Source organism: Balaenoptera acutorostrata, chromosome 4 (genome assembly GCF_949987535.1).
Source record: "Balaenoptera acutorostrata chromosome 4, mBalAcu1.1, whole genome shotgun sequence".
NCBI classification, from domain to species: domain Eukaryota; kingdom Metazoa; phylum Chordata; class Mammalia; order Artiodactyla; family Balaenopteridae; genus Balaenoptera; species Balaenoptera acutorostrata.
This window is the reverse complement of record NC_080067.1, coordinates 84551012-84565794: the sequence shown is the minus strand read 5'-3', so window position 1 is coordinate 84565794 and position 14783 is coordinate 84551012. Positions and strand designations below refer to the sequence as shown.

Sequence of the window (14783 nt, the reverse complement as noted above, 5' to 3'; positions counted from 1 at the left end):
GTGTACAAGAAACATAAAAGTTAAGAGATGGAAGTAAGATACACCACAAAACATTAACTAAAAATAAGTTGGTTTATACAATATAATACTATTAACTATATCACCATGTTGTACATTATATCCCCAGAACTTATTTATCTTATAACTGGAAGTTTGTACCTTTGACCACCTTCACCCATATTACCCCTCTCCCCCTTCCACCCCGACTTCTGGCAACCACCAATTTCTTCTCTGTTCCCGCGAGTTTGGTTATTTCAGATTCCACATCTAAGTGTGCTAATACAGTAATTGTCTTTCTCTATCTGACTTATTTCACTTAGCATAATGCCCTCAAGGTCCATCCATGTTGTTTCAAATGGCAGAATTTCCTTCTTTTTTATGGCGGAATAATATTCCACTGTATATATAACACATTTTCTTTATCCATTCATTCATTAATGAACACAATCTTAAAAATTCTCATGACAAGAAAAAAAATTGTAACTATGTGAGGTTATGCATATTACCTAAACTTATTGTAGTAATCATTTCTCAGTATATACATATATCACATCATTTTGTTGTACACCTTAAACTAATACAAAGTTATATGCCAATTATATCTCGATAAAACTGGGAAAAAAAGTGGATTTAGCTGTTTTATTACCAGACAAAATAGACTTCAAAGTACAATGTATTACTGGATATAGAGAGGATATATCATGATGATAAAATGTTAAATCCTTCTGGAAGTTTAAACAATCTTAAATCAGAACACACCTAGTAAAACAACCTCAAAATATATAAACAAAAATGGGCAGAATTAAAATGAGAAATAGACAAATCCACACTTATAGTTGGAGATTATAATACTCATTCCTTAGCAACTGATGAAACAAGCAACAAAGAAAATCAGTCGAGATAGAGAAGATTTGAACAAAAAGACTAACAAACTTGACCTAATTGATATATTTAGAACAATGCACTCAACAGTTACAAAATATGCATTCTTTTCAAGTGCACATGAAATATTTACCAAAATTGGCATTAAGCAAATCTCATCAAATTTCAAAGAATGAAATCATACAGCACATGTTCTACGCACAATGAAAGTAAGCTAGAAATCAATAATTAAAAGATAATAAACATTCTCAAAGTTTGGAAATTAAGTGGCACATTTCTAAACCACCCATGAGTCAAAGAAGAAATCATAATGGAAATTAGACAGTATTTTGAACTGAATGCTAATGAACAAAATTTCAGAGATGCAGCTAAAGCTGTGCCTAGACAGAAATTTAGAGCTTTAGAGCTTTCTAAAGGGAAGCCTGAAAAAAACCAATGAGACAACTACCCAGTGCCAGAAGTTAGGAAAAAAACCAGCTAATTAAACCCAAAGAAAGTATAGACATAATAGAGAAAAAAACAGAAATTAATAAAATAGAAAACAGACATATAATAGATAAAATCAACAAAGCCCCAAACTGGTCCTAGATAGACCTCTAGTAAGAGTAACCAAGAAAATAAGAGAAAAGCCACAAATTACCCATATCAGAAATGAAAAAAGGAATACTATTGCAGATCCTACAGATATTGAAAGACAACAGAGGATATAAAAACAAATTTTTTGACAATTTACATGAAACAAATTATTTCAAAAACATAAGTTATCAAAATTGATATAGAAGAAATAGTCACTTTCATATTTTCTTTAATGTTATTTAAAAACTCCCACAAAGAAAACTTTAGGTCCGGAGGTTTTTAACTGTGAATTCTTCCAAATACCTAAGGAAGAAATAAAACCAATCTTACATAAACTCTTCTGGAGAATAGATACAGAGGTAAAACTTCCCAACTCATTTTACGAGGCTAGCAAAATCCTGATACTAAAACCCCACAAGGAGATTATAAGAAAGGAAAATGATAGGCCAATATTCCTCATGAATTTAGATGCAAATATTTGAAAAAAAAAGTATTAGTAAATTGAATCTAGTAATATATGAAAGGAATACATCAAGACCAAGTTGGATTTACTCTAAGAATGCAAAGTTGGTTTAACATTTAAAAATCAATCAAAATAATTTACCATAGTTACAAAATAAAGCAGAGAATTTATGATTATCATGCAAAAGCACCTGATAAAATCCAATACCAGTTCGTGGTTCAAACTCTCATCGAAACAGAAAGAGAAGGTAACTTTAATCTGATAAAGCATATTTACAAAAAGTCCTATAGCAAAAACCATATTTAATGGTATTACATTAAAAATTTCCTGAGATTGGGAATGAGACAAGGATGCCTGTTAGCACCACTTCTATTTAACACTGTACTGGGGATTTAGCCAATTCAATAAGAAAAGGGGAAAAAAACCCAAATAAGACAAAAGGTAAATTACATGAGCAGACTGGGCTCTGGGTAGATAAGAGGGGCAGGTGGGCGGGGCAGGAAAATGAATTTAAGTTCAATTTCATCTTCAAATTGTAAAGCACTAGACCTTACCCTCACACCTTTTAAGCTTCTCTGATCCTCCCTACAAACCTGTAGGCTAGATAAAGCAGGTATTATTTACCTCCAATTTGCAAATGACATACTAAGGCTCAGAGAACTAAACTGATTAGTCTAAGTCTCTCTTTAAAAAGCAAAAGCAATAGGGGACTGACCCAGGAAGTGGGAGTTCAAATCTAAGTTTCTTTTCAATATGTTACGCTTTCTCACAGAAAGGGAGCTAGAAAAGCCCAAAGGGAAATTTTGTCCAGAGCTTATTATTGGGTCTCCCAAACTTAAATAAAGTTGCCACTGAATTCATTATCTAGAATTTCTTTTTCTTCCATAGCTAAGAATTCGGGAACAGAGTAGGCTGAAATGATATAGACAGGTCCCCTCTGACTTCAAACTCATAGAAATGCCATAAAATTTTTTTTAAGTAAAAAGGACATGCTTGAGAAAAAAAAAAAAAAGGAAAATTCCCCAGATGCTAGAAATGAAGGAAAAACTTAGAGTATGAAGTGGTAGCTGACCCAGATTCAGATACAGCTTCAGGGGTTGGTCCCCAAAGTTTTAGTGCCCAGCCAAGAATAGGGATCTGTTTTCCAGCTTTTAAGGCAAGAGCATATGTGGGTGAGTGACAAAGAACAGATTCCCTTCTTGAAATGTTGACCCTTGATGAGCAGCCCAGTTAGTGAAAGAGAGTAGGAAAAACTCTGTCCACTGGCTCAGGAAAGCAGGAAAAACTTTCTGTCAGGGACCTTGTAGAAAGTAGATGAAAGATCCACAAAAAATGGAAACCACAATCAGATGTTGGGGGAAATTTACATTATCAAGATTGCATGGAAATTCCAAGCTGAGAAATTACAAGGATCACTAAAATCTCTAGGGCTCTGGCAGCAACAGAAATGAAAGGCACTGTACTCTCACAACACAGCATACAAGACTTCAAAAGGAAAGAGGAGGAAAAAAATCCTGTTGAAGATGTGGTCATCTTCAAGAATTACAAACCATACAAGAGGTACATTTCCATGCGGTAGAGTCTGCATATATAGCAAGTAGGAGATCTGTCACCCACCCAGAAAAAAAATAGAACGAGCCAAAAGAAACCATAAAATATTATGTTGAATATGATTAAAATGAAAAGTAATATATAATGAAAAATCAGAATATTTTGAAAAATTTTGACATTTGAAAAAGAACCGAAAGGAACATCTGGAAATTAAAAGTTACAGTTACTGAAATAAAAAACTGAGTGGATTTATTAAAAAACAGATTAGACATAGTTGAAGAGATTCTTAGTTAACTGGAAGGCAGATATGAGTACATCATCCAGAATGCACCACGGAGAAACAAACAATAGAAAGCATGAAAGTGCAATTAAAAGATGTGGAGGACAAAAATCCAATAGAAGTTCAAAAGAAGAAGATAGAAGGAATGAGGTAAGGCAAACAGATAATGGCTAAAAATTTTGAAAAATGAAGATATATACGAGGCGTACAACTTCTGACTAGGATGAATAAAAACTAATCCACCCCTAGATGTGGGTTAGCAAAACTACAGAACATCAAAGATTATAAAAAAAATTTTTTTTTCTAAAGCAACTAGAGAGAAGAAATTACCTTAAAAAGGAATAACACTGAGGCTGACAGAGGATTTCTAATCAGTGGCAATATACATCGCAGACTGTGGAACAACAGGTTCAAGGAACTGAAGGAAAATAACTGTCAATCTAGCTAACTGCTATTCCCTCCTTATTTATTTCTTAACTCAATGGAGAGAGGTATGCCAGTACAAGAGAGGCCTGGACAGGAATAGCTGGAATTAGCAAGACCAAAATATCTGGGAAGATAGTTAATTCAGTGGAAATTGCACTTGGGTTTCCTAAATGTGAGGTGGAACAGATGACCTAGACATAAGGCTCCAGAAGTTTTTGCCTTTACACTATATTTCTAGCCAAAAGTTGGCTGTCTTAGTGGGAAAGGCTCGAGCAGAATGATTTATGGAGCATGTTAAGCGAACTCTAGATATACAGCATAGTAATTAAAAGTGAAGTCTCTGGAATCAGACTAATTAGGATCAAATCTTGACTCTGCTTCTTACAAACTGAATGAATTTGATCAAATTACTTCACTTCTCTATGCCTTAATTTTTGTAGCTATATCTTACAGCTTAAAAAAAGACTAAATAAGCAAAGACATGTAAAACATTGGGCATAGTATCTAGCACAAAGTAGGTGCTTAATAAAACCCAGCTATTATTATTACTTAGTCTTGACTACAGGGCTGTAATTGGATCATGAGTTTGAAGGAGTTATCTTTAATATGACACCGAAAAACTAAAATATAAGAAACACATACCCTGACATCTACTGAGCAGCCCACAGTCCATGATGGATTTCCCAGCACTTGATTTTGGCACAGGAGATGAACTAGGGAGGATTTCCCAACACCTGTAAAAGATAAAAGAACTCTAGTCATTTAAAAGACATGCTGAAATATATTACGGCAAAAGTAAGACTGAGAATGAGCAGTAATAATGATATGTAAAGCATGGTTGTTTAAAGGGTGTTCATACCATACCAACGATTTAATAAGCTTCATTGATAAAGAGAAGATGGTCAAGGACACTGGTTCTCTCAAATTTAGCATCAGAATCCTCTGGAGGATTTGTTAAAACACAGAATGCTGGGTCCTGTCCCCAGAGTTTCCAGTTTGACAGGTCTGTCATGGAACCCAAAGATTTTGCACTTCTAACATATTCCCAGGTGATGCTGATGCTACGGATCCAGGGAACTCACTTTGAGAACTACTGGTCCAGGGCAATTTCAAATAAACTAATCCCTTTCCTTTGGAATGATTTCATCTATTCAGCCTATTTTAGAATTGCAGAATCTTAATATATCTTAGAGGTAATCTCCTCTATCCTGACCACCAATGCAGAGGTCCCTTCCACAGACCCTGTTTGACGGTCTTTCAGATTATGCTTGAACACTATCAGTGACAGGGATTCACCATTTCACAATTCCATATTTAGATATTCCAGTTCTCCCATACAGTGATTTTTAGAAAGCAGTCAACCACTTGGCCCAGACTTATCTTTTGGAAAAGGAGAACAACTCTTCCTCTTCTTCTACATCATGGCCCTTTAACTTCATAGACAGCACTTTTCTTTTTATTGAAGTATAGTTGACATACAATATTATGTTAGTTTCAGGTGTACAACCCTTAAATACATTACAAAATGATCACCACAATAAGTCTGGTAACCATCTGTCCCCATGCAAAGCTATTACAGTACCACTGGTGATATTCCCTATGCTGTACAATACATCCCTGTGACTTATTTATAACTGGACGCTTGTACCTCAATTCCCTGCACCTATTTCACCCCTCTCCCCACCTCTCCTTTCTAGCAACCACCAGTTTGTTCTCTGTATGAGTGTTTCATTTTATTTTGTTTGTTCATTTATTTTTTTTTTTAGATTCTACATATAAGTGAGATCATACAGTATTTGTCTTTCTGACTTATTTCATTTAGCGTAACACCTTCTAAATCCATTCATGTTGTCGCAAATGGCAAGATTTCATTCTTTCTATGGCTAATAGTCCACCTGTATGTATATATATATACACACATTTTCTTTATCCATTCATCTATTGATGGACACTGAGGTTGCTTTCATATCTTGGCTACTATAAATAATGCTGCAATGAACATAGGGGTGCATACATCTTTTCAAATTAGTCTTTTTGTTTTCTTCAGGTAAATACCCAGAAGTGGAACGGCTGGATCATATGGTAATTCTATTTTTAATTTTTTGAGAAGCTTCCATATTGTTTTCCACAGTGGCTGCACCAATTTACAATTCCACTGACAGTACATGAGTGTTCCCTTTTCTCCACATCTTCAACGACACTTGTTATTTGTTGTCTTTTTGATGACAGTTATTCTGACAGGTGTGAGATGATATCTCATTGTGGTTTTGATGTGCATTTCCCTGATGATTAGAGATGCTGACCATCTTTTCATGTGTATGTCTTCTTTGGAAAAATGTCTATTAAGGTACTCTGCCTATTTTTTAATTAGATTGTTTTTTGATATTGAGTTGTATAAGTTCTTTATATATTTTGGATAGCGCCTTATCAGATATGTCTCTTGCAAATATCTTCTCCCATTCAGTAGGACACTTTCTTTTCTTATAGATCTCCTGGGTTTAGGATAATCTAATTACTAATGCTAGGGCTAGTATTCTGAGATCTGTAGGAAGAGGAAAGGGAATGAGCTATCCCTGTACATTTATGTGTAGAGTTACTCATTCAATTAACATATTTTGGGATGCCATTATAACAAGCATTGTTGGCGAATCTTTATGCGTCACTAGTTGTTATCAAAAATTTAGCCAACCTCTTTGTGTGCATTACTGTGCATGGACCTATCACTTTTTATTATAAAGTTTTATTTACAGTCTATCTAGAAAGTACAGAAAAAAGAAGAAAATAAACCACCCAAAGAGCACTACTGTCAATAATGCAGATTTAATTTCATAAGCAGAGTTTTTCTATAAGCAGGTTGTTATTGTGAATATATACACAGTGTACTTAAACACACTGAAACATAAGCCTTTGCTTACACAGCTGGTTTTGTCTGAAATATCCTACCCATCCTCTCCTTCCATTTCCCCTCTCCCATTGGCCTGGTGAATTAATCTTTCAAGACTCAGCATCATTCTAGATATAAAGTCTTTTCTTAATCCATACAGGTAGAACTAAGCACATCATCCACCATCCTCTGCATCTCCACTGTACACTGTACATTTTTCTATAGAGCACTTAAAATACACTATTACACTTGCTTGTTTATAGATTTTATTCACTCTGCTTGATTTTAAGTTCTTTGAGGCCTGGGACTGGGTTTTACTCATTTTTTATTTCCAGTACTCAGAGAGGGCCTTAATTAGTACTTATTTAGTGGCTAAAAATTTCCATGTTATTACAGAATCTTCATAGATATTTTTAATGTCTTCATAGTAGTTCAGAGAGGAGACATAATGATTTATTTAACCATTTTCTCATTATTAGATATTAGGGTGTTCTGAACTTTTCACTATGCTAATAAAAGATTTCTGTTTACACTTTCATTTAAAAAACCGAAATCAACATTTACAGTTCTTGATATACATTGACAACGTTTATCTGGTTACTCTGCCACCCGCCATACACATAAGCCTGCAGGTCTTGTTGCACCTCAACGGTATGTAGTTGCTTTTTCATCTTTGTTAGCTTATAAGAGAAAAAAAAAGTGACATCTTGCTTTAGTCTGCATTTCTTTACCTTCCGGTAAAGATACACATTATGTTCATCTTTGCTAACCAGTTGTTTTTCCTCTCTTATGAATTATCTATTGATGTGCTCCACCCATTTATCTACTAGGTTTTACTGTTATCAATTTACATGACTTCTTCATATACTAGCTGCTCATGTAATTGAACCAAACATTTTCCCAGATTTCTCTTTCATTCATTTTATTTTTTTACATACATGCACGTAAGATTTTTGAGTACTCAAAGTGAGTTTTGTATTTTATTTACTGCATTGCATCTGATATCTATGGCCTTTAGGGCATATTGTTGATTTTTGTGTTTGCATGTAGATTTGTTTATGTTGGAGGAATATAACTAGGCATTTAGTTATTAGCTTGATACAAGTCTTGAAATTCTAGTTAAGCTTAACTGTGTCAGAGTAAACATCTCTATGCAATAATATTGTATAGCTCTCCATGAATTAACTGCATTGGGTGATAAGAGTTAGCTAACATGGGATGAACTTTAAACAGTAAGAACAACAGAAGTGCCAAGAATAGTGGTTAACTTTAAGAATTTTGGGAGATTCTGATTCTATGTTTTCATCATTAGAACTAACTTAGATCAAAAGAATGCACTTGATTTGCTGGGGGAAAAAAGTTCAATATAATCAAATAAATGCCAGCTCCAAACAGAGCTGGTAATGTGTTAAGCTCATCCCTTACATATGAAGGAACAAAGAGAAAAGAGTATGTGCATGTTAGAGAGACTTTCAGGATTCCTTACTAAATTATCAAATATCTCTATGGGATACAAACAAATTTCTAAATCCCTAGTCATTCCTTTATATATTTGCGAAATCCTCAAAATCTCACAAGGGAAATGAGCCTTTATTCAAAAGTAAACTTTGAAATTTAAATACAAAGGCAGATGAAATGTAAAAAGTATATTCTAACTTGTCAGACAGCAAATCACTGTTAAATGGGAACTGATAAAAAGACAATAACTGACTTTGCACATATAGCCTAATATCAGTGAATGTGTGACAAGATCAATCACTTTCCTGGTGGGCATGGCTGTGTCTTCTGTTTTACAACTAAACTATAATAATAATTTTAAAAAGCTTACTAACTGCCTGATCACTTTTTCACATTTAATACAGCAGCCAATTCAACCCTGTTGTGTAATGCACTGATTCCACAGTTATATCCCCAGCACCTAATTCAGCATTTGCTATGTATTGTAATAGGGAAACTTTTTTGGGGGAAAAAAAATAAATCGACTAGTTTGAACAAGATGTAACATGAAGCAATTGTTAGATGCAATAGAAAGGTAATTATAAATGAGAGAGAGCACCCACTTCACATATCATGAAGAACGGTGTTAGCTCTGGATTCTTCTAAATCCTACTTGGTGATACTCTTACGAAGCCCATTTAGACCACCGTTGCTTTCTTTATCTGTAAAACTGAGTGCTTTTATTAAATTAACTTCAGCACCACTTCATGCTAAAGAACTAAAGTTGACATAAATTGAATTATGTTCATAGAATTTCATAATGCAACTTTCTGAAGGGAATATTAAATAATGCTCTCTGTAAAATACTTTGCAATGCAAATAATCTGCAGGCAATGTGAAAATGTTCTCAACCTCCTCCCCTCACCAATTTTATTCAGTTTGGTAAGGCTAGTGTTCAAGTTCTTTGGGGTATGTCCTCTCCACCTCCAAGCATCTGACACAACATCTTTGCTCAAGCAGACATCCAAAGGTCAACTCCAGAAAAGCACATCTATGAAATGCAAGGTTAACATTTCTTCCAAGTTCTTAAGAAGCTTAGGAGTGGAGGGTATGAGAAACAGGATAGTGAAGGGGAGATAGAAACACACTTCAACTCCTGTTCTCAAGTGTCCAAGGTAAGAATTTTAACACTAGGATTAAACTGGGCTCAGCATTAAGTCCTAGCTGCATCATAAAATGGCCCTTATCTTATTTTTTCTACTTCTTCCAGCCTAGCACATAATAGTTTTTCAATTAAGATTAAACAGAACAAAGAAAAAAGAAGCGCAGTTGAGAGTAAAACAGGTCTACCACCTGATACTTCACGAAATAATATGGGTTAGTGTTCTAAGTACGGGGACTCCCAGCTCAAACTAGTTCTGTCATTTACATCTCTTTTTTTGTAAAAGAGATTTGTCATTTGTGAAATTGTTTAATAGGACTGATCTCAGGATTAAATGAGTTAATATATGCAAAGCACTTGGAACAGTGTCATTCTTCTTAGTGCACATTTGATTTCTTTAATTAACAAAATCTCTTAAAGGCAAGGTCCGAACTTCTGTCTCAGCACGGCGCCCAGTACAACACTCAACCTCCGCAGATCTTTTAAAACAAAGGATCACTAGGCTTCGGTCGCCCTGGAAACCGACGTAGAAACCAGCGAAAGCAGAGAAAGGCCCCGGCTCCGCGCCCCCCACCCGTGCGATTTGAGCAAAGTCCTCTGGGAAGTGTAGTCTTTAGGCCTCGAGAGGGAATTCAGCCACGGGCCAGAGTCAGTTAGTCGGTGGGTGTGTGAAGGGAGAGTGAAAGGGGAGGATTTTCGGATAACTCAAAAGTGTCGGGAGCCCCAGAGGTGGGTTAACCGGCTCACCTGAGTCTCCCAACACCAGTACCTTCACCCGATCCAGGGACGCCATCTTGCCACTGCCTTCCTGAGGTTAACGCCTATTCCGGGATTATAGGCCAATCAGAGCTGGGATTGGAAGGCTGAGTCTTCAATGTCATTGGCCAATAGGAGCGTGACTGTCTTGATTGAAGGCCTCAGTGTGCTGATTGGCCCGCCTGGTTAAAAGTAGCGGGTGGTTTCTAAAGCTGGTCGCAGGAATAGGGCGTTCTCCTTGTCGCACAAGTGGCGTGGCTCGTTTAAACCAGTAGTTGAGGCGCTGAGGGAAGCTGTAGTGGGAGTGTTCGAGGATTCGCTTTGGTAAACCTTGTTCCCTGTTCCTTGTTCTCGGTTCCCTGGCCCGGCGCCGTCTTTCAGGGTGTCTTCTACTTTTCGCTCCTTTCTCCATAGCTAGCCTCCTCCCCCTTAGCTACTCTCTTGACTCGGTTCTCTTCTTGGTCTTCCAAAGTACTATTGACCCGGAGCGGCCCATGTGCGACCTCGGGTAGGACGGGCTTGGCTGCGCCGAATGTGGCCTCTGGACTCAGCTGGCAGAGTCCGAGGGGATCTAGGGTGTCGGGGTGTCACAGTGGGGAGGAGGTGAACATTACCGGGCTCGTGGAGGCTAGCTTGTCCGGAGGTTTCGCGGTGATATGCCACTGTATGTATGAAGGCGTGGAGAGTACCGTGAAATATGGTAGCCGAGAAAGCCAGTTGGTTGTGTAGAATCCAAGTTCTTCTGGAACTGGAATAGAACTATACTGAAATAATCTGACAGGACTCCCCACATCCACTCCTTCCTTCTTTTCTTTTACACGCTGCAGTCAGCATAATCCTTTACAATCACGAATATGATGCTTTCACCTCCTTAAAACCATTTGAAGTTTAAGAAGAGGGTTTCCAATACCCTATCTTTTTCTACTCTGGAAGCTGCAGTGGAGGAAGTGAATTGGGGGGAAGCTGGCAGGGTGGGCGTGTTTGAAGAAAAGGTGCTTTACAAGACCTATTGAAAGTTTTATGGAAGTACTAGACCAGCTGTGCTGCACGTTGGAAAGTCAGTGGTGAACAAGATTAATCTCTTGGTCTCCGAGGTAGACATGGAGAAAGTGTAAGTCTGTTCACTGCAGCGAAGAAGGGGAAAGAACTACAGGAACGTGTGAAGGGGTGGGGGGGATCATTCTGAGCTACTAAGGGGAATCTGAGAGGGTGTCTCTGAGGAAATGTCATTTGAGATGTGAAGGATGATTAGGAGAAGGGCTTTGGGCTTAGCTGCGGGAGCAGAGAAAACAGCATGTGCAAAGGCCTGGAAGTAGGGAATGCGTGTGTGGCTCAGAATTGAGAGAATGCCAGCGTGGCCGGAGATGAAGCTGAGGAGGGTAGACCAAGCACAGAGAGTGCATTCATTTCAACTTTGTTTCTCCAACTCTGTTGCCTGGTGTTTGTATGATTAGAATACATAGGGTTCAAAAACAAAACCAACTTGCCTTTGGGGGTCTGGGCTGGGTAGGGTGGTAGGTGAGGCTGGGAGGTGACTGATGGATTCTGAGGCTAAAAAGAAGAAACAAGGCCTGGCCCCCAGAGGTCACACACTGAAAAGTCTCCAGAGGCCAGCCAAGCGCCTTCCCTGTTTAAAAATGTCAGCTGCTCTTTAGCTAATTGTTTCCATGTGGGAACATGGTCTCATTTTTTTTCCGCAGATATTTGCAGTTCTCAAGAGGGCCTGAAAAATTGAAATTGATGTGAAATCTCATGATTTTTAATGTTGACCACAAATTCAGAAAATTTTCAAAACATTCTTTGAGTCAAACGATGTGGCACAGGCTACCAGTTTGAGACCTCTCATCTCAGTATTATGAAATCCAGAGATTGAGGAGATTCAACATAATTGGGGGAGTAGAGGCAGTGAAGGAGAGAACACAGTGTTCAGGAAGGAGGATTTTAGAGTGCAGAGATTTTGAACAAGGTGGCACAGCATGACTTCTTTGCTGAGTTCCAGTTTCATTTGTTCAGCCGCCTGCTGGACATCTTCACAGTAATATTCTGTGGTATTTCCTCAAAGACAAGCAACTAAAACTGAATGAATGCCTCATTTCTTCCAAACCTGTTCCTCTTCAGGTGTTAACCTGTTTCTCGTAGTAGTACTTTTCTCTTCTAGTTACACTGGTTTAAAACAAATAGCTATATGTTATTGTTTAATAGGTATAATGTTTTAGTTTTACAAGGTGAAAAGAGTTGTGGAAGTGGTTGGTGGTGGTAGTTGGTTAACATTATGAATGTATTTAACATTACTGAACTGTCTGCTTAAAAATACTTCATCGGTAAACTTTATGTTATGTATATTTTATCACAATAAAAAAAAATGGGAAAAAAACCCCAAATAGCTATTTAAAATTTTCCTACTCTGTAACTCCATTTCCAATGTATTATTGGGTCCTTTTGAGTTTGTTTCTCTAATAAGTTTCATTCATCCTGTCCTCTTATAATTTTTCTTGTCTTTCGTAGTTTAGGTTTGATTACTAGCGCTCTTAATGCTTCCACAGTGCCTCCATTTTCACTTACTTCAGCCCGCTTCTCAAATTGTTTTAAGAGTCACTTTTCTAAGTAGGGAGTCTTATTATGTATGCTAGTACTTAATGGAACTCTTACGATGCCAGCCTTGAAAGTCAAACACTTTACATGAATTATCTCATTTAATCTCATACATCAACTCTATGAGGAAGGCACTGTTAATCTGATGAAACTGAAGCTGAGAATTTTCCAGGGTCACAGGCTAAGAAATGGTGGAACTGGCATTCAAAACCTAAAACTATTGGACCACAGAGTTCTCTTGTCACTCCCTTTCTCAAATCTTTAGGGCCCCCTAGGGTGTTTCAGGCAAAGGTAACAGGCTGAATGATGTGGCACAGGGCCCTCCCCCTGCAGGATGTGCTTTGGCCAGGTATGTAATAGTCAGGTACCCAGTTTGTTGGTAACAGTGGTCAGGGACTTATTCTGTATATTAGGGTCATCTAAGGAGCTTTAAAAATTAGTGTGATGCCTAATCTGGCCTGCCCAGACCAGCTGAAACAGAATCTCTGGGAATGGGGCCCAGGGTGGGTACTTTTAAATGCTCCCCAGATGATTCTGCTTTACAGCCAGGGTCGAGAACCATTGGCCTGGAAAATGGAGTATATGGGGTGGAAGGTCAGGGAGGGGAGTACAATAGTAGGAAATAATACTGGAAAAGTAGGTTATTTTGACATTTGTCTGCCATCCTTTGGTCTGTTTCCGAAGCCACATATTGTGTTCTGCCAACTGTTGACCATGTAAAACAAAACAAAACAAAAACCCCAAAACTAGGTTCAAGTTCAATGTATAGGCCAAATTGGAAAGAATAAAATGCATATCGCAGTGTGTTATGCTACTACTTCGGTGTTGAACCCAGGCACTTGCTTGGCATCCTTAAGCCTTGGGATGACAGGAAGGCTCTAGGACCACAGGTTTGGATCTAGGTGCTCCTTTGTTATCTCTTATATATAGTCATGCCTGAGTATTTACAATCTAAAATATAACTGACTTTCCTTTTATTTTTCCTTTATTAAAGGTAGGGTATTATATCCACCCCCCCCCCACCATATGTGTATTCATTGGTTATTTAGGAATATCTTTTTAGAATAGTACTGTGGATATAAAACTGTTTCTTATAAAATAGGGTGATAGGGTTGATTACTGATTTTAAATAAAAGATTCAATAGAAACTAGTATTAATAACAATATGATTCCCTGTGAAAATAATTCAATAGGATGTCTGTTAAAAATTTCCTTATAGTGTAGGGAAATTTCATTTGATATAGTCTGTGATACAGTCTGTGTGCCTGGCCGTTTTTAGTTTGAGATGTATTAAATTGATATAGATGGTGTCTTTATTAACAGGTGCTTCCTAAGCACATTACATTCTCATTTATTCATCACAACAACCTCATTGAAGTAGTTGATATTATCCTTGTTTCTCAGAGAGTGAAGTGTGGCTTGAAGTTGTTAAGGGACTTGCTCAGGATGACACAGCCACTAAAACAAGGCTATCTGACTCTAATTCCAAATCCCAGGCTTTTTAACAACCACATGAAAGTCTAGCCCATGCCAGTTTGGGCTTCTAGAAGACAGCTTTCTGGGTACAGTTAACTTCTACTTGTCCTGCAGGGGATCCAGTATTTAAGGATATCTTGGTGTTTGTTGTTACTGTTTTTTAGAACCGTATAGCCTTTGCTTATTTGGTCATTTAACTTTTCAAGGTTAGTAAAGCTGTCTGGATATAATTGTTAATTTCTTTCAGATTTATAACAGTAATTTTGCCAAACATCCCAGCTGGTGATTACTTAGGCAT

General features: G+C 37.4%; 2 protein-coding genes across 4 annotated transcripts in view; one reads left to right on the top strand and one right to left on the bottom strand.

Moving 5' to 3' along the window:
* The window catches only part of RABL3 (RAB, member of RAS oncogene family like 3), a 37001-nt gene extending 26519 nt beyond the window's left edge, over nucleotides 1–10482 (bottom strand). The window contains exons 1-2 of the mRNA XM_007181860.2: nucleotides 10409–10482; nucleotides 4821–4912 (exon numbers count right to left, since the gene is read on the bottom strand). Of these exons, the coding sequence (XP_007181922.1) occupies nucleotides 4821–4912; nucleotides 10409–10454 (138 nt within the window). The 5' untranslated portion in view covers nucleotides 10455–10482. The remainder of the gene's footprint in view (nucleotides 1–4820; nucleotides 4913–10408) is intronic.
* A 150-nt stretch (nucleotides 10483–10632) lies between these two features.
* The window catches only part of GTF2E1 (general transcription factor IIE subunit 1), a 40872-nt gene continuing 36721 nt past the window's right edge, over nucleotides 10633–14783 (top strand). The window contains exons 1-2 of one of the 3 annotated variants that reach the window (XM_057546068.1): nucleotides 10762–10925; nucleotides 13275–13358. The gene's annotated coding sequence lies outside the window, so the exon portion shown is untranslated. Of the gene's footprint in view, nucleotides 10742–10761; nucleotides 10926–13274; nucleotides 13359–14783 lie in introns of those variants that run through there. The other 2 variants (XM_007181859.2, XM_007181857.2) reach the window with 2 other exon arrangements.